The 23,512-nt window shown below is 41.4% G+C and overlaps 1 protein-coding gene and 1 long non-coding RNA gene across 3 annotated transcripts; one reads left to right on the forward strand and one right to left on the reverse strand.

The window, feature by feature from the left end:
- gga3b (golgi associated, gamma adaptin ear containing, ARF binding protein 3b) lies at positions 1-23,491 on the reverse strand. Of its 2 annotated transcripts, XM_034191298.1 has the most exons (17): positions 23,409-23,490; positions 21,149-21,233; positions 19,489-19,564; positions 19,312-19,410; positions 19,112-19,235; positions 18,920-19,023; positions 12,854-12,934; positions 10,877-11,014; positions 10,294-10,375; positions 10,083-10,208; positions 7,898-8,146; positions 7,623-7,702; positions 7,008-7,147; positions 5,851-6,134; positions 5,578-5,747; positions 898-1,008; positions 1-809 (listed from the first exon to the last, which is right to left on the reverse strand). In XM_034191298.1, the coding sequence occupies exons 1-17, from the start codon at positions 23,446-23,448 to the stop codon at positions 699-701; spliced, it is 2,100 nt and encodes a 699-aa protein (XP_034047189.1). In that variant the 5' UTR covers positions 23,449-23,490; the 3' UTR covers positions 1-698. The 2 variants fall into 2 exon arrangements, with proteins under 2 accessions (XP_034047189.1, XP_034047190.1); XM_034191299.1 differs by lacking the exon at positions 10,877-11,014 and having other exon boundaries at positions 23,409-23,491.
- LOC117528676 lies at positions 11,823-12,183 on the forward strand. Its single transcript, XR_004565855.1, has 2 exons — positions 11,823-12,046; positions 12,083-12,183. It is a non-coding gene; the product is annotated as an uncharacterized LOC117528676 (long non-coding RNA).
- Positions 23,492-23,512: the final 21 nt, after the last annotated feature.

Raw genomic sequence — 23,512 nt, forward strand, 5'->3', positions numbered from 1 at the left:
CCGGTGGAAATTCCTAAAAAACAAAACAAAAAAGTGAGATGTGCATTTTGAGCAGAGTGTAGGTTTTGAGCCTTCCCAGAGGTATGTGCTTCTAGTTAATCTGTAACACTGCTAAGATAATGCAACATAACTCACTAGAGTACACACATCAAAAAGACACAAAAATCCAATTTTACAACAGAAAGGAAAGTGGGGAAATAAATAAAGCAGACCTGCACTCAGAGCTCCAACGAGGTCATCGCGGCCAACGGACAGCACAAGTAAAACCTCTGGTTATTTACTCCCATTAAGACCATGTGACATCACAAAGTGAGACAGTGAAATGTCAACATTTGATAAATCTTACAATGCAGACTCAGATCACCAAAATTAACTCTGTCACAATGACCACACCTCTGGAAAATGTCACTGTAATCGTCCATTAACCAACCCAGGCAGTGACTAAACCAAGCTTTTATAAATGATCCTGTTCAGAGCACATTTAGATGCATTCTACTGTACTTTGAGAAAACCCACTAACACATGAGGCTGCCCTATTTACCAGTGCTTTTTTGTTGTCTGCCATCTGCAGAATATTGCACAAGAGCTGCATGGAACTCACTGACATGAGCAGCAGTGGTGAAAAGAAAATCTTAGCAGGAATGTTTAGCTGAAATATTACAGCTGAATGCCCCTTCACGGCGCGCCGGCAGGGCCTGCTATAGATGACCCCATGTCTCTGGTGGAGGGAACTGGTCCACCTCTCCGACCTCGTTGCACAAACGCTCTCCCAGTGTGAAGGCCAACTTGTAGCGCAAACGCACCTTCTCCTATGGAAAGGTGTATGCATGTGCACACACACATCAGTGATTTTCTTTTTGCATGTTGTGGCTCTTTAAGGGTTCAGATCTTGCTTACCTTTGTTGGGTTGGCCAGTAACATGATCTGTGTGATGGAGGCTGGAGGTAGGATTGGATTAAACGCTGCCAATTCTGTTCCAGATGGAGGCTGCAGCTTGACCTTCATTGACTGGTGGAGAATGAGACCACTTTAGGATTATGCTTCAGTGACACGTCACGTTCATTCTCACATGTTGCAGACAAAACCATAAACATTATGCTTTCCAAGATAAATGAAGCTGAACTTGAGCAGAAATGTTAAAACTGCAAGATACGAATGCAAAGGGGTCACTTCCCACCTGGGGCCGTTTTTGTGTGGAGTTTGCATGTTCTCCCCGTGTTTGTGTGTGTTCCCTCTGGTTGCTACAGTTTCCTCCCACATCCAAAGACATGCAGGGTGTACCCCACCTCATGTCATGTGACTGCTGGGCTAGGCCCCAGCCAGGCATGGACTGGCTTATTTTGACGCATATTTTGGGCCGGGGCTGTCATAATTTTATATATAAAAAAAAAGTTTTAAAAAAAATCAGCCGTGATGTATTTGAAACACAATGTGGCCATTGGTAGAATCCCTCGAAGGACACTGGGCTAATCCAATGAAATCTCTCAGCCTTCCTCGGCCCGCCATCCCCCTCATGTTGACCCAGGTTATAAATTTCTGCCATTTGAGCTGAACGGAGTTGGAGAGAGTTAAGTGAATATCCGGCTATTGAAATGGATAAACAACAGAAACGCAAGGAAGGCGCAGAGAAGTTGCGAGAGAAAAGGCTCAAAAGCCTACAAGTTGACGCAGCAAAATGTGCAAAAATTACAGATATGTTTGCCAGTGCTTCAGCCACAGCAGCGGATGCAGGGCCATCAACATCAAAAGCAGCCCCGAGTGCACAGGCTGTTGAGGTGGAACAGAGTTCGGTGGAACAGAGTAGTAAGCAAAACAGAAAGAAGCAGCAATCCAGGTGGATTCGGAGGTTGAGGAGATGGAGGAGGAGAGAGACGTGACCCAGGAGGAGGTCAGAATAGCTACTGACAACCCGGTAAGAAGTAGCTTGGCGAAATGTTAGCAGAATGAGCGTCTTAAAGGGAGGACAGAGGGCTCTTGAACTACTGGCTTCACTAAATCAGTATGGGCGAAATTATTATGTGCCAAAAGTATAAATTTAGGAAATTATTACAGTACTCATTTTATTCAGTCAGACTAAAACCTGAATTAGCCTATAGAATTTTATACACAACCTCATTGGTTTGGAGGTGGTCACCCGTGTGTGTGTGTGACAGAGAGAAAACAGCCTTTTTTTTTTTTTTAATAATACTATGAGTAGATTTGTTGTCCAACTTAACATATTAGATAACAGGCCTTGGCTACTTTATTTAAACCATGAACATTAATGCAGGCTATACTATTATAAAGTGTCATTTGATTTTTGTAGGCTAATGTAAAGTTGACACTGGTGTGCAGATATTACAAAAACTGAATGACGTCATTAATGTTCATGATGTCTTATGTCATGTTTATGATGGGCTCATGTCACTCTAATGTAAACACCTATTAGCCTAAGTGTTCAGTGTTATTTCAGCTTGTTATCAATTTCTTATTTGCAGGTGTTATAGCTTACAGTTGGTCATGTAATATTAGTGAAACATTGCTGAAATATGGATGATTATTGGTAGGTAACCAGAGAAATAACACTAGTGAAATTAACATTCCTGCCTCTGTTTCTCTGTGTTTAGTCAAGAGAGACTGCTGAAGGAGTGGAGGAGTCACAGGGAGATCAGGCAGTTGACTATTTTAGCTGCCCTCATCCCACAAAGAGGCAGGAATTTTTTAAGTTTCATCCACAACAGGATGCCACAAACCCAGTCGTCCAGAGGCTCTTTAACAGAACGGAAGACATAGCATGGAAATGGCTGACGTATTGTAGTCAGCGTCATGCTTTATTTTGTTTTGTTTGCCTTGCTTTTAGTAAGCCCAATGATCCAAGTGCTTTTATTAGAGGCATGACAGACTGGAGGCATGTGCACCAAAGAAAGAAGAGCATGAGAGAGGCATGGCACACAGACAGTGTGCTGAGGCATATTTTTTAAACTGCTCCAGAGGAAGCATTGACCACCTCCTTGAGAGAAGACAGCTGACAGGACACCGTGAGTAAGTTAAGAAGAGACGTCAGGTGTTGGAACGTGTAGTGAAGGTTCTGAAGGTCATAGGGAAGAGAGGCTTAAGCTACAGGCAGGAGCACAATGAGGCTGCGTACAACTTGGACGTTGACAGCCTCGATCATGGCAATTTTTTGGAATTGATAATATTGCTTGGGAAATATGTCTGCTTAAAAGAGCACCTCAGCAACATAACTGAAAAAGTAAGCAGATCCATGCTTCAGGAACTCAAGGCAGAGGTTCTCTGATCACCTTCCTGTCAAAAACGACTGTAAATGCAGTAATTTGTGGCACATTCTACTGCGCTTTATTTTAATGTTTGAAATAACACAATGTGTGCATACGTATATCCTCTGGTATGGTGTGTGTTTTCATGTATCGTATAAATAATCATGGTGGGCCGCCATGGCCAAAAATGCCCGGGCCGTTTTTTGGTCCCAGTCCAGCCCTGGCTCCAGCCCTCTGTGGCCCTTAATTGGAGTAAGGAGTTATAGAAAATGGATTGATGGGGATACAGTGCGTCCAGAAAGTATTCATGGCACTTCACTTTTTGCACATTTTATGTTACAGCCTTATTCTTGGTCACCTCCGTGACTCAAGTCCTTCTCCCCCCGATCACTCAGTTTAGACGAGTGGCCAGCTCTAGGTAGAGTCCTGGTGGATCTGAACTTCTTCCATTTACAGATGATGGAGGCCACTCTGCTCATTGAGACCTTCAAAGCAGCAGAAATGTTTCTGCACCCTTCCCCAGATTTGTGCCTCAAGACAATCCTGTCTCGGAGGTCTACAGACAATTCCTTTGATTCACTCTTGGTTTGTGCTCTGACATGCACCGTCAACTGTGGGACCCTATATGTAGACAGGTGTGTGTCTTTCCAAATCATGTCCAATCAACTGAATTTACCCCAGGTGGACTCCAATTAAGCTGTAGAAACATCTCAAGGATGATCAGTGGAAACAAGATGCACCAGAGCTCAATTTTGAGTTTCACAGCAAAGACTGTGAATGCTTATGCACATGTGATTCCTTTGTTTGTTTATTAATTTTTAATAAATTTGCAAAAATCTCAAACATCTTTCACATTGTCATTATGGGGTATTGTGTGTAGAATTCTGAGGAAAAAAAAATTATTTCATCCATTTTGGAATAAGGCTGTAACAAAAACAAAATAAAAAAATGTGGAAAAAGTGAAACGCTGTGAATACTTTCCAGATGTACTATATTTATCCTCCTGCTCCAGCTCCTTTTCAAAACACTGGCGCTAGCTCCCCTCCATACTCCCACTTTTTTTTTTCCACTCCAGCTCCTGCTCCTTTATAAAAAGGAGCTGCTGTTTTTCCTCCCCTTTCTATACCTTACAAAACCTGTACAAAAATTCAACAAATTCCCACCTGTATTTTCAAATAAGTCAGACTTCATGATTACCAAACTAAGAATCACAAATAGCAGTCTTTAGATTTGTTTCTTTAATGTAGCTCAAATCTAACCATAAGCAAAATGTAACACTATTTTTGATTAAGAAAGACCAAGAAGATACCATCAATCTTTATTAAAATAATAATAATTCATTGCCGCATTTGAGATAAATCAAAAGACATGAAAATGATCAGCCTTTGAGAAGAAGCTGTTCCCTAAGTTAGCTGTGCAATAAAGCAAATTATTATATGGCTTCGATGTTACGCACGCTCTGATTGGCTGATTACCGGTCTGATATTTTTCCATATCAGACCGGTTTCCATGGCAATCAATCCACAACGCGTTTTTTCTTTACAAACCAGGAAGCTAAAAACACCATTAGAAAAAGCAAGTTGGACATGAACGTACTTCATAAATAGCTCAACAGCATCGAAAAAAGAACACACAGATTGAAAGCTCACCAGCTAATGAATGGACCATCTGTTAGCACGTTCTTCATGGAGGTGAAAAAAAAAAAACCCCAAGGAGCTCAACACCGTCAGCAGCATATTCGGGCGATACTGTAAGTTTGCGTGTTTCTATGTATAATAGCCATATAATAAATTATTAACCTTGCTTGCTTGGTCTGTATGGAAATATCAGACCTCCGTGTTTTTCAAATATCAGACCGACGTGACAACAAGTCGGTCTGATATCCCCATACAGACCTCACTCTTGGTTAATAATCCCTGAATAGACATGCATACTTTAAGAGTGGTTTGTATTTCAGTTTGATGTGGATTTCAATTCAGTAATTCATACAGGGATTTGAACTCAGTTTTTGGGACAAGTCTTGATTGGGAGTAGAAACAAACTTTTTTCATGATTTGTTAATACTCTGCATTAAAGCAGGAAAAGAAACTATGAGCTGTCTGCATACTTACCTTGGTGTCTGGGAGTCGAGTTGGAGGAATGGGTGTTGGGAGGACGTGTACTGGAGCCTCTCAGTTTTCAGACAACTTTGCTTTTTATTCTCATTTCATGCACTGTGCAGGACTGCTGCTGCCCGTTTGGGTGCCCTGAGCATTATTGCTAAGGTGTGCGCTTCTTTCAGGAGGGTTCCTGTGTGTACGAGAAGCAGAATAACATTTACCTTGGGCACAGCAGCTTGCAGCTGCACACTGTGAACAGGTAGGGGCGCTGTGTTGAGCATGGACACCACCATCACTAGCACATCAGGCCGGCCAGGGGGACAGTCAGAAGCAAAGTTGAGCAGCACGCGAACTCCATCTTTGTCGTAGGCTGTCACAGGCAGCACTTTACCTGAGGACACACAGCCAATCAGGAACAAGATGATACCAGCTATCAAACTTCCAATCACACATTCATCTCCACTCATGCACCAATCAATCCCGGCCTCCCTCACTCGGTCTGATGGCCTCCAGAGGAACGTGCACGTTGCTCATGGAGACCTCTGTAGCTTTGATGGGGCTTCCCTGGAGAGGAGGGTGGCAGGGGGATAGCGAGCGGAACAATGGGCTGCCGGGGGCCGAGGCCAGGGTCTTTGCTTTGTTATGAGACACAGCAGGAGAACCGGGTAGTGAACCCTGAAGGAGTGCAGATGAAGAGGGAGAGCCTTGTGCAAGTAAGAGAGGAGGTGCAGCCATGGGTGTCCCAAAGCTGCTTCCCCTCGTCATTTGTCCGGACAAACTGAAAAACACATTTAACAGAGACATGCTGAAGAACTGCTTTTGTAGGACTGGGAAGTCAGAACAATTTATTAAAAACACTCCCCGATGAACATGAAATAAACATGTAGCTCTTTCAAGAAGTGTGATAGTCACTCTAGTACACATTTACCATATTTTCTGGAGTATAAGTCACACTTTTTTCTGCATTTGTAATTCACTTCATAAATATAGCAATTCCCTGGGGTTGACTTTTACAGCAGACATGAACTCAGTAGCACATGTGCACACCACAGTGTGTGCTCTGACTTAAAATAAGGACTTAAAATTGCAAAAATAAGAACGCTGGACAAATAAACAAGGACAGCAGATTAGCTGTGATTGGATGTAGCTTGGATAAGGAATCATCAGGTGGACAAAGATGGAGATGTGAACAGTGGATTTTTGTAGGAAGCCTGCAGTGTGTACCAAAAGGACTTTTAAATTCCAAAAATAAGCAGGATGGACAAACAAACATATGCCAGACAACATATTGGATGCTACTTGATGTTGATGAACATGAATTGGTGGTCCAGTGTTGGAAATACTATAATAAAAACCTGAGTTCAACAGATTTTCTTAAAGCAGCACTTTAATTTGGGATTTGTTGTAGTGTATTATTATTATTAGTGCAATTGATTATTTTATTATTGTAATTTATTTTATTTACTTCTGGTAAAGCCCTATGGAATTAGTTAATATTATTGATAAACATGTTTTTTTGGTGCACAAACTGTGAGATCTCACAAACTAGCAAAAACAAAAACAAAAAAAAACAACAACAAAAAAACCCCAAAACAAACAAACCTGTGAGTCATACTCTGGAAAATACCATAATGCTGAAAGTGATTTTTACCTCTTCTGTTCTCCAAAGCCAATCATAGAGAGATCCTGAAGGTTCTGGAGATTGTGCGTGGTGGCAGATGGTTCAGCTGAGGGCAACACTGGACCAGAACAAGCCATGCTGTCAAACATGACTGCACTTGTCGCTGACATCTGCAGAGGATGTGAGCAAATCAGATAATTAATTCTCAATGATACATGGTCTCTCATGTAGCTGCAGATGCATGAGAGAGAACTGGAACCTTCACAGAAAACCCGTTTATGGTATTTGGGTTTGTCAAGCTGCTTGGTCTCATCTCTTAAAGGAGTTGTGCACCTACAAGGGACAGATTCAGTAAAGTACTACTTCCAAACCGGCTGCGTTTTTGAGTCAGGCACAGACTTTTGCATGTCACGTCCTTCGATCTTGCATGCAGTTGTGCAGCTCCTCTGGCGCTTCTACTGCATTCTCAATTAGCATTTTGACCATTATGGGGCAGTACTTCAACCTGCCACCCTGACCAATCCAGTGTTTACAACAAACAATTTTTGTTATCCCAAAGAAATTTAATCTGGAATATCCCAAAATTTATCACAGCTTGCAAGGCCTTTTATACATTATATGTGTATGAGGTGACATCAACAGCACCTGCAAGGAGCTCCACTGACGTGACGTCTCATTCAACTTGGGTGTTGATTGGCTGCTCACAGAAGGCGGGTCAGTCAGTCCTGAAATCAGAATGGGAAAGCAGATGGAATGTTGTCACAAGTCATTACAGAACCCACTGAAGGGTTGCAACCAACATGAGCTCATCTGTTTCATGAAGCATTATAATGTTGCGCGGGGGGTGTAGGCTTGCAATAATTGGACAAACTGCACCACAGAAATGCCTACAGTGGATAGTTGCAGTGAGGACACATTACCCAGGGACAGCAGCTCGTCGTCAAGCAGAGAGAGGGAAGCAGAGGCCTTATCCAGCACTGGGTGACTCGGGCTGCTGGTCTGACTTCCGTGGGACCCACCCAGGCGTTTAGGAGGAGGAGGCAACACAGGGATGGGGACAGCTGCGGGATTGGTTGAGATGAGAACAGAGGACTGCGAAGGAGGGGGTGCGAGTTGAGGAGGGCTTGAAGCGTCCAGGTCTGTGAGGTCGATTAGTGTGTCAGTGATTTCTGTTAAAGAGATGCAGAGCAGGACTGTGTGAGAGAAGATCAATTAAGGCCCCCTGACACTTGCACGACTTTGATTCACGCACCCGTACGCAGTGTGTTGTACTGGTGAGTAAACTCGCTGTGAACCAGTGTAGACTGAACGTGAGATGTGCGCTGCCGTGTGCAAGTGCACAAAGAGAATTTTGAAATGTTAAAAAAAAATCTCTCACGCATCAAAGCCGTGCAACAAACGTGAAATGGCTGTGAACGTTGCGCGATCTACTGGCCAACACTATGTGTTGATGCTTGATGGTGCGTGAGATGGCACTTGCAGCTTGTCAAGTCAGCGCACCGCATCACAGCACAGCTTGTATGAATGATAACGAGATGTTAAATCTATCACAAACATACTTTTAAATCAAATCAATTTCATTTATATAGCGCCAAATCACAACAAACAGTTGCCCCAAGGCGCTTCATATTGCAAGGCAAAGCCATACAATAATCACAGAAAAACAGCTTTTACAGCTCCACACAAGAAGGAAAGAACATGCAACTGTTTTACCAAGCTATTACAATGTAAACATGACAAATAATCACCTTTTTAGATGGCTCCAAATGCTTTCTCCACCTCTTTCAACATGCGCACGCAGCTGGAGTGCTCCTCTGTGATTCCGGAAGCAATTAGAGGCGTTTTCAACAGCTAACTCAGACAGAAAATCATTAATCCACTACAAAATAATTATTTTATAAACGCAGCATCCAGTGCACAACGCGTGGCAGCTCGTGGAACAAAGCATGGCATCCAGCTGGGAACACAGCGGGTGGAGATCGTCATGATGATGTGCGTGCAAGTGTACGGATCAAAGTCGTGCAAGTGCCAGGGCATCTTTAGGCACAAACCGTGGAACATCGAGCAAAACCCAGTAGTTTTTATTGTTACTATTTCAAATGTAAATGTGATCATCATCACTGTCAGAGAACTTGGCAGCAGGACCCATCGTTCTGAGATGACGAGCAAATTATCACTGATACATGGGGGTTGCATGTTACATTTTTGTTTGTAGTTCAAAGACTAATTAAAGCTCTGCCGGATAAAAATTCTCTGATGTGGTATAATTATAGGATTAGTGGGATTTGGGGGAAGTATGCACTCTAATATTTGTTGCTCCAGTTAACAAGCACCACAGAAATATGCCCAGTTATAAAATTTTAATTATGTGTGCATATGTGTTCTTCAACTGTGAAAAAGTGCAATTTGGTGCAGATTTGTGGGCCAGGTTTCAAAAAGCGGTATAATCTTTTAGTCTACTGAACTTGCTTAGTTGACTAAGCTTAGTTGTCCAACATTAGTCGTCTAATCTTCATTTCACATCGACGGCTAAACTTGTAGATTAGCCCTTTTACATTAGTCAATGATTTTCAAGGGCTTAAGCGGCCTCACGAGTGCCTTTGCCAAGAAACGCCTCCAATGTGCGAGAGTTTTGTTTACTTCTGGACTGGTCATCTGCTACAACCTTGGCCAGAACCGGACCCTGAGGAGACACGCTCCGGCCTTGACATCCGTAAACATCTCCAATTGATTATTCCGGTCCCATAACACCTACCACTGTTTCTCCTTCCTTCCTGCTCCATCAAATGGTGGTACATGATAGCCATCATTTTTGAGGTAAGACACTGAAGTTTTGTCAACTAAAATAAGATTAGCCTCCTCTGTACCAGGCTAAAAACTTTAGTTGGCTAATGCAAAACTTTAGCCGACTAAACGCTTTGTGTAATGACTAACGTCAAAAGATTAGTCGACTGAGTTTAGTCAACTAAACAAGATTAGACTGCTTCATGAAACTGGGCCCAGATATGTTTGCTGAGGCTTTTAACACTATTCTCAGCACTTCTTGGGTCTTTGAGGACGTACGTGCTGTGATGAGTGCGACTTCAGTTGTGGCAGCTGTCTCACCTTCTACCTGGGGGCCGGCTGTGGAATGAGGGTCACCAGGGTCGTCGCTAATTGGTTGCCCCTCGATGACCTTCTTATAGGAGTTGATGACCTTGGAGAGGTCATCGCTGGCCTGAAGAATGTCGCCTGAAGAGTCAAAAGGTCAGGGGTTACAAAATCAGACAGAAAAAACTGAAAACCTCCAGGTGAAGAAAGCAGGAAGTCAACAAACCCAAACTGGCATCATTGTCCTCCGTTTCAGTGGCCATTTTGTAAGCAGCACGACGCAGCTTTTCACAGCGATCGTAAAGTTCCTGCGAAGAAAGACTATGCAGTTAAAGAAGCCAGTTTATTCACCTTCAAGTACCACAGGCACTGACAGAATGAATCACTTTCAAGTCTCTCTGAAATGACATGATATTCTGTGTCTGTTGCCTTAAATGGAAAGGGTCTGCTGCGTGCCACGCCCCCCTCTGCCCATGGAGACGGGGCAGCTTTCTCTCAAAGGCTGTGTGGGCGTGTCACACAGAATACAGACTAGCTCATTGGGCGTGTCTCTCAAAGCAAGTACATATGCTAATGCATGACGTAAGTCACAGAGGTCTAAAATGAGCCACTGCAGGCCTAAAATTTAGTTACAGCAGGTTAGTGCTGACGTGTGCATGCACACAGAATTACGGGACTTTCAGAGAGTTAAACATGAAATGCTAGCCTATTATTTAACCATTTAACCTGAAATATTCCACATTCTTCCCATTGTCATGAGGATGAGTTGAGGGTATGGTTTTTGTTATACGTGGTGTGCTGAGCTGCACCTTCATGATCTCCTTGTCCGAGTCACTGGAGCCATCTTTACTGTAATGGATCAACATCTCAGTCAGCAGCTTGACGTTGATGTTCACCTCCTCCAGCGTGTGCATACGCTTCGTAACCTTCTGCACGCGCGCCTCGTCCTGATAAAAACAATGATAATATTCACTCCATGTTCTGGGGTTAGATTGCTAGCCCTTCAAAGATTTAGAAAGAGTTTGGAATGGCAACAAAATTTTTTTTTTTTTTTTACAGGTTCTGAGATAATATTTCTATCATAAAATTCAACGCAAGACTCAAAAAAGAGAACAAAACCAGTTTCATGGAATTATTTTACTCAGCATATAAACAGACTCTTCAGAAAACTAATCTGAAAACAGAATCAACATTAAATATTAAGGAGAAATGGGAAGAGGCAAGTAATCACTCAATTTCACTGATGAATGAGAAAATATACTTGCAAAATTGGAGAAAGTTCTGTGCTGGAAGAATGTGAGGAGACTCTTCGTAACACCACTTCAATCAATCAATCAATTTTATTTATATAGCGCCAAATTACAACAAACAGTTGCCCCAAGGCGCTTTACATTGTAAGGCAAGGCCATACAATAATTACGTAAAAACCCCAACGGTCAAAACGACCCCCTGTGAGCAAGCACTTGGCGACAGTGGGAAGGAAAAACTCCCTTTTAACAGGAAGAAACCTCCATCAGAACCAGGCTCAGGGAGGGGCAGTCCTCTGCTGGGACTGGTTGGGGCTGAGGGAGAGAACCAGGAAAAAGACATGCTGTGGAGGGGAGCAGAGATCAATCACTAATGATTAAATGCAGAGTGGTGCATACAGAGCAAAAAGAGAAAGAAACACTCAGTGCATCATGGGAACCCCCCAGCAGTCTAAGTCTATAGCAGCATAACTAAGGGATGGTTCAGGGTCACCTGATCCTTCACTTCAATGCAAATATCATTTTGCTGATTCTAAATCTTGCCAAATCTTGACACACACAAAAACAAAGGGCCCTATCTTGATGAGCTAAGTTGCATGGTCTAAAGTGTGGGGCAAAAGTGCAACTGGGCCGTTCCAACTTCACTTTGCCATTAATGGGATGTGTAATTTCATTCTGAAGTAAGGTGCACGCCATTAAAGGAGGTGTACTTAGTCTCCGCAGTAGCTATGGGTGTATTTGGAGCATAAGATGAATTAAACTCATCAGACTGCCATCTCTCACTGTCTCCACAGGAGTGTGCGCTTGAAGCTGGAGCAGAGCTATTTTAGGTGACAGACACAGAAATAAGAGGTTTTCTGGGCAGAAAAGAGATGTGAGCATGTGCACAAATGTCACAGCACATGAGCAGTTACAGGTGCAAGCGGTTATCCACTAAAGCTCCCTGAGATGAAGCAGTTTGAGCACCTCTCTCCAAGAACACCTCCTCCTAGTTTATGTCTGTCCACCTGATCTCCTCCATATCCCAACAGAGTACCTGCCCCTAAATCTGGACGACCCCCTCTGACCAGCATCTTGGTGCTTCCTCCCTGTGAACGCGGGAAGGAAGAAAGCTGGTGTGAAAAAAAAAATAATAATAATAATAATAATTAAAAAACCCAGTACAAGCCATTATTAAAATTGTGTATTTTTGTATTATTTTACTTTTATTTTGTTTTCAACTCAGTTTTGTTTTGGTGCAATGAGGAAGAAGATGAGCATTATGTGCATCCCTGCATGTGCATCCTGAAACTGGTTATAAGATCTGTCTAAATATGATCACGCATATTATAAAGAAAAATCTACCTCCACACTGGGAAAATGTACCACCACCCCGCGCAGAGCAAAACCGAGCCACTGAATTCCCTCACAGTTGGGTCGGGTGTTCAGGTGTATCTCAGAGTGTATAATTAAACCTAAGCATGCCGTTAGATATAAAGGTAGGAAAAACACATTTTGGGTGGAGCAGATCTTCAAAGATTGAGCAGCGACATCCCTCACCTCTTTCACCATGTTTTTGATCAACCTGTTGGCTTCCTGCAGATCCTCTGGGTTTTTACTCCGGAGAAGTTCAGTGAGTAGCTGCACAAACACAATCACACACATATTAACATCACTGGAAATAATGGAAACATGTCTTTAATGATATGAGAACCGCGTAGGATCCAGACCAAACTGAAGGCCACTCAGACTGCATACCTGTCAAGGTCAAAAATGTTGCAACGTTTAAACAAGTGCATAATCTGCGCTTAATAATACCACAGAACCCTGGGAAACACTGATAAGTTTACCAAGATAAAATCAAAAAAGGAGTGCTACGTGGGTCCACAAATTGTGAATCAAAAAATATTTAAAAAATCTTAATACACAGGTGCTCAATTGGAGGTGGGGGTGCTATTCAATACTAAGAAAATAGACGTTTTTTGTCTTCAAATGGTGAAAAAATGAAAAAGAAAACTGTTTTGTGTGAAAGCCTCAGGAAGACCAAAAACAAGCTCCAAGGCACTCTGTGAAAATTAAATTAAAAAGCCTTTATTGTGGCATGGCTATATAATTAAAATATGCACCAACGTGTTTCGGCCCAGCATGGCCTTCTTCAGGATGTCAAACAGGTTTTACACAGGTGTCACAAGCCTCCTTTAATAAGGAGGAAATTAGTACATACCTGCACTCAAATAATTGAAGGAGATTGACATTAGAAGTGCATTTTTAGAACAACGAACAATGGAAAGACAAAACACACACACACACACAAAAAAAAACACAGTATAGTCTATGTACAACATAATACAGTTGATTAAAGTATATGTAATACAATCGCTCAAGTGATAAACCCCAAAGAAGCTGGGACAGGCACCTCCTTGAACAATCTAAATCACATATATCATAAATATGGAGAGAAGTCTATATCAGCGTTGAGGCCTGGATGTTCAGTTGCTTTTAATTGTACAATCCAATAAGTTTCACGTTGTAGGAGGAGAGAAAGTCTGTCGCCACCACATGATTGTTTTTCAATTGTCTCAATGACCATCACTTTTAGTTTATTGACATTTGTGTGTCCAGCCGTATGATAGTGGACTGCCATAGGGTAGAGTGGATCTTTCTTATATATGGCACATTTATGCTCCACAAGTCTGTCTTTGAGTCTCCTTTTTGTTCTTCCAATATAAAAAATCATTCACATTCACACTGCAATTTATATACCACAAAGGATGCCCTTACCAAAAAATAGTACTTATAAGTATATAAAAAGTAAACTAGAAGTATACTTGAAACATACTTACATATACTACTTTTTGGTAAGGGTGTATTGCAATTGGCATACTTTTTTAATTGAAACTTCTTTCCTGTATGGTCTTTAAAAAATAATGATTTGTCAATACTGGGGCAATGACTGCAATTGCCACAAGGGAATGTTCCTTTGGGGAGCTGAAGCCATGTGGATAAAGAAACAGGTGGTAGATGGCTCCTCACCAGATGATCCTTAAGGGTGGGAGCACGTCTGTAACAGAAAGCAGGAGGATATGGAAACACGTCCTTAAGGTGAGCATCACTGTCAATAATGCTCCAATTTCTTTTAATGATGTCTGTGATCTCTCTGCATCTGGAGCAATATTGTGTGGAAAAGTAGATCTGGCCTGTAGGTGGCGCCCGAGCCTTTTTTGAAAAAGAGTTTTTCTGTCCGTTTAACTCTGCTGTATGTTTGTCTCAGTGCATGTTTATCATAGCCTCTTTGTTGGAATCTACCCATCATGGTAGAGGCCTGCACCTCAAAATCTGCATCAGAGTCACAAAGTCTCCTCAGTCTTTGAAATTGTCCAAGTGGGATATTATTTTTGAGGTGTGATGGGTGAAAACTGTCAGCTCTTAATATTGTATTGCGATCCGTGCTTTTTCTGTAAATGGAAGTATGAATATTCCCTTGGTCGTCTTTCATAATATTCAAGTCCAAGAAGTTAATCTTTGATTTACTGTATTCCAGACTTAATTTGATATTGGCATTTGCAGAATTTAAATATTTGTGAAAATCCAGTAATTCCACTTCAGTGCCAGTGAAAATGAAAAAAGATCATCTATGTATCTCCCATACCATTTGATATACTGAAGAAAGGGATTGGATTCACTGTGGATGCATGTTCTCTCCCACAGGCCCATGAATAGTCCAGCATAGCTAGGGGCATAAGCAGCTCCCATGGCTGTCCCCTGTATCTGACGGTAAAGCTTGTCTTGAAACAAAAATATATTATTGCGAAGTGTCCACTCTGTAAGTGAGAGAATAAAGCTATTTGGTGGCATAGAGTCCTCAGCTCATTCTTGAAGATAAAAGTGCAATGCTTCAAGCCCTTCCTTGTGAAGGATATTATTGTACAACACTTCAACGTCCATTGTGACAAGAAGCGCTTCCCCTATATTTCCCAGTTCATTGAGCTTTATCAGCACATCAGTTATATCTTTTAAATATGCTGGAAGCCTCTGTACAAAAGGTTTTATAAAATAATCAATAAACTTTGAAGCAGGTTCAGTAATTGTGTCATTGCCACTAATGATTGGTCTGCCTGGGGGGTCATGTAAATTCTTGTGGATTTTGGGCAACATATAAAAACACTGCAAGACGTGGGTTTTCGGGAAGTAAAAAATCTGACTCTTTCCCAGATATCCACTGTTTAAGTTTTGCATTGTGGACGAGTTCCTTGACTTGGGACTGAATGGTCAGAAGTGGATTAGAGGATAAGAGCTGGTAATATTTAAAATCATTTAGTCTTGTGGCTTCTTTTATATATTGTTCCCTTCCCCATACCACTGTAGCACCTCCTTTGTCCGCTTGTAAAGCGGACAGAGATGATCATTATTTTTTAACGATTTGATAGCCTGAATTTCACCCTTTGTCACATTTTGGTAGAAATAAGGAGATTTCTGTTGGAATAGTTTTTCCACTTCACAAGTTACCTTTTTAGTAAATACATTAAGGGTGGCATTATTATTCATCGGGAAAAAAAATAGACTTTGGCTTAAATGGAGTAGCACTAGATTCTTCCCTGATGTCTGTTTGCACTGAGTGGGAATTTTGTTTGTACCACACCTTTAGGTGCAGATTCCTATAGAATTTATAAAGATCCACTTTAGTTTGGAATTCCCTCGTCTCATATGTTGGGGCAAAAGACAAGCCTTTTGACAAAACGGACATACAGTCACAAGAGAGTGGAATACCTGAAATGTTTATGACTGTTTGTTGACTGTCTGTGTCGTATTGGCCAGATGGCGCTCCCAGAGAGGATACCGGTTGTCCGGGCTGTGGCTGCGAGTAAAGCGCCTGTTTCCTCCTCCTGCCTTGCCGCGTCTTTCTCGTGGTCTTGTGGCTGTTCTGTTTATACGTTTGTCTAAAAAATCCACTGTGTGGGTCGTGGAGCTGCTGGAGGCTGTGACCTCATCGTCACTGCTTGGTAAGTTGAATGACACTGAGCGTGCGCGTCCCTGGCGCAGGCGCTGTGATGGTTTGTAAGACCAAGAGTACACCTGTCCTTCCTTGTAGTCATTCTGATCTCGTCTGAATTTGTCCATTTTAAATTGTTTCAACGATTTGGAAAGTTTATCGAGATCCTCTTTTAGTTTGTTTTCAAATTCCACCTTTTCATGTTGGGGACTGTCGGTGCGCGTAATGGTTTGGCGCACCTCTATGATTTGTGTCTGAAGGCGGCTGCGCTGCATCTTAGCTTCCTCAATTAGCAGTAGAATGAGATCCAATGAGCATTTATTTAGGATTGCTTCCCATTAAACTGATAAGTTTACCATTGGCAAGTGACACTTCTCTGCAGAAGGTTTTGGGGAGTTTACAATTCTGCTCTTACTGTACCTCATCTCTGCTTTTGATACTGTTGATCACAGTATCACGATAAAGAGGCTAAAAGATTGATTTGGGATTACTGGGCATGTTTTAAAATGGTTCACATCGTACCTTTCTGAGCAACCATTTATGTGAATCAGGTCATGTCTGAAAAACAGTTCTATCCTGTGGGGTACCTCGGGGTTCCGTTTTGGGTCCTGTTCTCTTTCTTCTGTGTTTTATACTCCCACTTGCACAGATCTTTAGACATTACAATAATATTTCTTATCACCTCTATGCTGATGACATCCAGATGTATTGTTCTTTTAAGGCTTCTGAGTGTCATAAACTGTCGACTTTAACTGTCGATTGCCTGACTGAAATCAAGCAATGATCATTTTCTCCAGCTAAATGCAGAGAAAGCTGAAACTTTGATCATTGCCCCCGACAACAAGATTCTTGAAATTAAGTGACATATTAGCGTGTTAGGTTCCTCTGTTCAATTGAGTCTTAGAAATCTTGGTGTTGTCTTTGACAGTTCAATGTCCCTAGAGCATTGCTCAAAACAGCTGTTTGACAGAGTTTTTAATCATTTAAGGAATATTAAAACTCAGACTGTTGGCATCAAAGGCTGAACTGGAGATGAGTTGTCATGCTTTTGTTTCCTCATGTTTGGATTAATGTAATAGTCTTTTTAGTTGTTTTAACAAATCAGCTTTGGAATGGCTTCAGACTTTGTAGACCTCTGCTGCTAGCCTTTTAACTGGCACAAAACTGGCGTGAACATCACGCCAGTTTTGGCCCCTCTTGATTGGCGGCCAGTAAAATTTAAAATTCATTTTAGTTTTAATTTTTAGAGCCAAGCTCCCAGTACATCGCTGCTAAAACATTCTATTCCAGGCTATGTGTGACCTTTTTCCCCAACATTACATTTGTTTGAATAACAAAAACAGAAAGTGTATTTAGTAAATTTTGTAGACCTGTATTACTTGATTAATCAATTAGTCAAACAACAACAACAACAAAAAAAAACTACACTAATCAAGCACAAATCTCCAAAATTCCCCAGGTTTGAACTTTCTCAAAGTAGGGATTTGCAACTTATCTCTATGTTAAGCATCTCTGACTTTAACATAAAAATATTAAAGTTTCCCTGTCAGATTTGCAATTTTAGTTTATTTATAATGAAAATAATTACTGTCATTCTGCTAAATTGACCAAGCAATAGTGCTATGATGTTTGGCCTTAAGGTGCCTGAATGACTTTTTTCCAGACCTTGGACTCGAGGGTTCAAAAGGCTCATGAAAATTCAAAGCATTTTCGAGATGTATGGAATTTTGGTATTTTTAAATACAATTTAGGTACCTAAACAACCTGTAAAATACTGAATACTTTAATCAAAATCAACTGCTGTTCTTGAACTTACTTTCATAGTATATACATTTTAGATACAAAAGTCCATGTACATTGTCTATTTTTTGTGATAACCATCTTTGTACGATCCATTTTTTTTAATGCCTTGGGTGGCATGGTGGAATAGTGGTTAGTACTGTTGCCTGACAGCGAGAAGGTCATGGAATCACTTCCCATGCGGTCCTTTCTGTGTGGAGTTGCATGTTCTCCCCATGTTAGCGTGGGTTCCCTCTAGGTGCTCCAGCTTCCTCCCACTTCCAAAGACATGCAGATTAGGTGAACTGGTGACACGCATGATTGTGACTGTTTGTCTTTATGTGGTCCTGCGATGACTGGTATCCTATCCAGGGTGTACCCTGCCTCATTTCTTATTACTGCTGGGAATGGTTCCAACCCCCCTTTGCACCCTCGCTGTGACCCTTGATTGGTGTAAGGAGGCATCAAAAATGAATGAATGAATGCCTTGGCTTGTGTGCTGACGGCTAAAGCCTTGGCGGGCTATGCCTGGGCACTGGGGTGGACAGAAGCCTTGACTACAGCACCATTAAGAATAAGAACAACAAAAACTTTATTATCCAGAAGGAAATTGTTTTGCCACAGTGCCAAAACCGTAAACATTTTTTTTTTTACAGTGAGAACAATGACCAATTTCCCACACCAATTAAAAAGGTAAAATTCACATTCAATTTATTGTTCATTTGCTGAGAGTGACAGGCATAATTTCAATGTCTTTCCTAATGACACGTGAGACAAATTCATGAGAAATTTTTCCTGCTTTTATTTTGATGGTTTGCTTCTCAAAGCAGCCGCCCCTCCCACAAATGCCTCCTCACCTTGCCCATGTCTTCATTGTCAAACACCGGATGTTTGGGCCGTGTCGGTGGAGAGGAAATCAGAGTCCTGTCCAGCGGTAACTCCAAGTCCCGTGTGACGAGGCCTGGTGAAGAGAGTGAGGACTGGATTAACACGATTCCTTTAAAGTACATTATCAGAATGTGAGATCTGTCAGATGGAGGTCATCGTACCCTGTCTTCTCAGTGTCTCATAGGCTTCAATTATCTTGGCCTCGTTTGGAAAAACAACCGTCCAACTGTACAGCATCTCTATGATCTTCATCTTCACCTTTTCGGGCGCGCTGTCACCCATGTACTGAAAACAAGATGTAGTCAGGAGGAGTGCAGACAGGATGCACAGCAATGTCTGAATTCTATTTAAGATTACTCACCTTTGGAGACACAACTTTTATCAGCTCATTCAAAAATCTGTATTTTGCTACTTCATTATGAAACCTTCTCCCACAGTTCTTCATGCATGCCTCCAATACCTGTGTGCAAAATATTTTTACTTAAAATCTTCAGACTGCTTTAGTAGTACTAGTTAATATTTAGCGAAGCATTCTTACTGTTAGAGCCTGAATTGCTTCCCATTCTTGTGGTGACTGGATTTTGTGGACGAGTAATGTTACTGCTATCTGAGGACTGGAGAAGACACTTCAGATCGCAAACTGGTTCTACCCGCAGTGTTTTCAGTCAACATAATCATCAGAGTACATGCAACTAATTAATTTCCACAATAAATGCTACAAGTGTGGCACTGCTGGAACTGAATGATGAGTGAGAGTGTCTGGTTTTCCACTTGTACTGGATCAAGCCTAAGATCGAGGTTTCCAAAAACTTCCTGAACTAGGTCATAAGAAGTTTATCTGTCAACAGTCTCGCTTTTGTTTCCCCAGGTGCAAGTGTTTAGGTCTTTAATCCCCTACTGCTCCCGGTGTGTAGTGAGCGCCTTGCATGGCAGCACCCTCACATTGGGGTGAATGTGAGGCATTATTTGTAAAGCACTTTGACCGTCTGATGCAGATGGAAAAGCGCTATATAAATGCAGTCCATTTAACAGTGGAAGTGTTGAACTCTTAGAGACATTCATTTCTCTTAACAGTGATGTTCATGTCTCCAGGTCAGGAGAATGAAGCCCTACATCTTTAGGAAGCTGGTGCTTCTTGTCTTACAATGCTTGGATGCTAATAATGACCACAAGCAACAACTGAATAGCTTTGGAAGTAGGTCTCTTCAGGGGATCCTTGGGAAAAGCTGGGATGACTGTGGAAGATAAACAGTTACTCAGAAACTCAAATGAGGTTTATCACTTGCATCATGAGGGAATGTTAGTGATGATATACAGGGTGACCCCCCCCCCCCCCAAAAAAAAACCAAACAGAACCCATAAAAATTGTAATAAATCCTACAAAGGTATATAGTATGTTGGGGAAGACGATTGGAACAATTGTCTTCCCCCAACATGTCTTGGTTAACCAAGGAAAAGATATTTTGCCTGGAGGCCTATTTCACCAACAAATCATACCATTTGGGCCATAATTTTGAAAGAGCATGACTTTCATGCAAAGCGACCAAGAAACTGAAACTCTGAGGAATAATCGTACACAGACGTTGAAGTTTAGTCCAGTATATTTCAAGAAATTTGGTGGACTTAAACTTCCGTCTGTGTACGATCTTTGTAGGATTTATTACAATTTTTATGGGTTCTGGGTTTTTGGGGGCGGTCACCCTGTATTAAGCAAGTGCCGTATTTCTCTGAGCATGATCCAGTATGCAGGTACCTCAGTGTTGAGAAAGCCAGCAGCAGAAGAAGCCACATTTCACCTTACTGCAGCAGACAGGTGACTGTGGTACTTTAGAGAGTTGGGGAATGGACTGGTTATCTGCCTGGTGGTTGCAATTCAGGAACCAAGGTGGTTCCATAGTGTGTTGGATGGGGCATCAGTACATGATCTGTGACCTGACCTCCTGTACCTAATATACCTATACTTTCTGTCCATCCAATCCAAATGAATAATTTTTTATTTTATTTTGTGGCTTTATTACACAAAGAACATTGAGGCCAAAATGTCAAAAATGGTCCAAATCCCAGGTCCTTTTTATCTCAGTGGAAAGTTGAACTATGGTGACACCTTGTGTGAATGGGATTAGCAGATTTTGAGAAAGAAATCAATTCTCTTAATAAAAGTGAAAAGAAAGTTAAATTTGGATATTTCACAGACATACCCTTCTAGTTCCTTGTTGATCTGATCACAGAAGCCTATAATGTACTCCCAGTCCTCCTGCCTGTTTGTTGGATGGGTGGCTTTATCTGTCAAAGAAAGACATTTACAATGACGTTTCTGTGAAGGCTCTCAGTTGTTCAGGTGGTTTCCATAGTAGAGAAGCTTGAATCTTTGACTGGACTGGGTTGCTTGACGCGAGGACGTTTCGCTTCTAATCACAAAAGCTTCCTCAGCTAAAATTCTTGCTCTGGTAGTCTGACTTCTGTGTTGACTCTTGTAGAGAAGAATAACAGAAGCCAGCAAAAGCTGGAGTTTTAAACCTAACCAGACCCCTCCTACCAAGAGGCAGACTGCTATTGGCTAGTGACTAACAACTGCTCTAATTAGCACCTATTGTGCTCTAGTTAGCACCCTCCTAATGACAGGGCAGCTGTCCCTCCTAACGATGGGAGGGACACAATGCACAAGTCAGACTACCAGAGCAAGAATTTTAGCTGAGGAAGCATCTGCGATTAGAAGCGAAGCGTCCTCGCGTCAAGCAACCCAGTCCAGTCGAAGATTCAAGCTTCTCTACTATTTACAATGACAACTGCTTTCACTAATAAATAATTTATTAACTAGTATATATCAAGTGTGCACAATGTCATGAACCAGTTTTTAATGCATAATACACATTAAATTTTCCAAATTGTTACCAAATTGTAAAGTGTTACCAACAATTTAACACCTAGAAGGTATCTGAGAACCTGGAACCAGTCAAGCTTTTGCCATCATCCCTTGATAAACTTGTCTTTCAGAGTAATTTATATATACATAAATAATCAACACTGTGGATACTTTTTTTTTTTTTGTAAGAGCTGGTGTTTGGAGAGCCTTGTGTTGTACATGACATCCGACTTCATATTTCAGGATACAGTCATCTCAGTCTACCTCAGATTTCAGGATACAGTCATCTCAAAGTGTGGTTCAGTGATGAACACGACCCAACCATTGATAAGCTTGTGATATTTACCATATTTACATAGACTTCATGCTAGGTCATGCTCAATGTCCAATACAGACACGCTTATAAGGTAAGTGTTAAAAGATGAATGTCTACAGTCTGTGCTCTGCATTCTGTAAATGTATTATTATATGCTTTCACACTTTACATTCTATCAAAGACCATTTTCATTTGTCAGCTCAGTATGTTGTATTTCCTTCTTTTATTATTAACCTTTATGGGCATTGTACATACATACAGCAAAATTTGAATCTTTGATCTTTTATGTAATATTTCGTTTTTTGTTAAAGATATTTTTTAATGCTGTTGTGATGAGTGCTACCTAAAAAGACCGCTTTTGAAAAAAAATACTTTAAATTGCAAAAACATTCACCTGGCTAATTAAAGGATAAGAATGAATGAAAAACAGAAGTGTGTATATCTGTCAATCACTGTATACTTGTAGCCCAGTTTCTTACAATACAGCGACCTCAATAACCGCACCCCATATAAATATATATGTCTATCTCATGATAACAGCTCTGGATTGTTATCTAGAACTACGTGAAACTTCACTTTGTGGAAATTGTGATGGATGAAAAAAGGAGCAACAATTTCCCATTTTGACAACGCATCAGCGTGCCATTTATTCCTCCTTTGGTTCACACAACACACAGACTTTACAGAAGAGCTCGGCCCTACCCATGAACCACACAGGGGTCCTGAGGGGAAATTTTCGTATGCACTTTACACATGTCAGCGTTTCGTCACATGCATAACAAAAACAAACCTCATCCATTACCCACATTGGGATCCTGACAGGAAAACCTCAAGGAGCAGAGATGTCTTGACGTATTGTCAAATGCAAAACAGGAAACACACTCTGGTATGGTGAATTATGTTCACAATGTTTCTTGCGTGTTGAATGTCACGTGTTCATTGTTACCTTCATGATGTACTTAATTTTTTCAGCCATTTGTCAAACTACATCTGTAGTTTTAGAGTGAGCAGCGAATCCACAGCAGGTGCAGGCAGACATGGTAAAGCTGCTGTAAACTGTATTACACAGCTTTGCATCTGTTTAAAATCTGCTCACTTTGAGAGTCTGACCAAAGCTCTCCACCCATCCGGTTGAAACACCCTAAACATTTCTCAGCACACTTAAAGCTCCTCCACAGACAGACACATTGTGCTGTCGTCTGCAGATATGTCTCTCGGGAACTATCCGCTCTAAATAATTAATTAAAAAAAATATACATATATGGAACAAATCACTCACTGAGCCAAGACTCGAGCGTCTCCTCTTCCTGGTACGCCATAGCACTGGAAACGCGTGACGTCACATTATGACGTCATCGGCGTCTGCGCCAGGCATTTTCTTCC

The sequence above is a fragment of the Thalassophryne amazonica genome, chromosome 16 (assembly GCF_902500255.1).
Source record: "Thalassophryne amazonica chromosome 16, fThaAma1.1, whole genome shotgun sequence".
NCBI lineage: Eukaryota > Metazoa > Chordata > Actinopteri > Batrachoidiformes > Batrachoididae > Thalassophryne > Thalassophryne amazonica.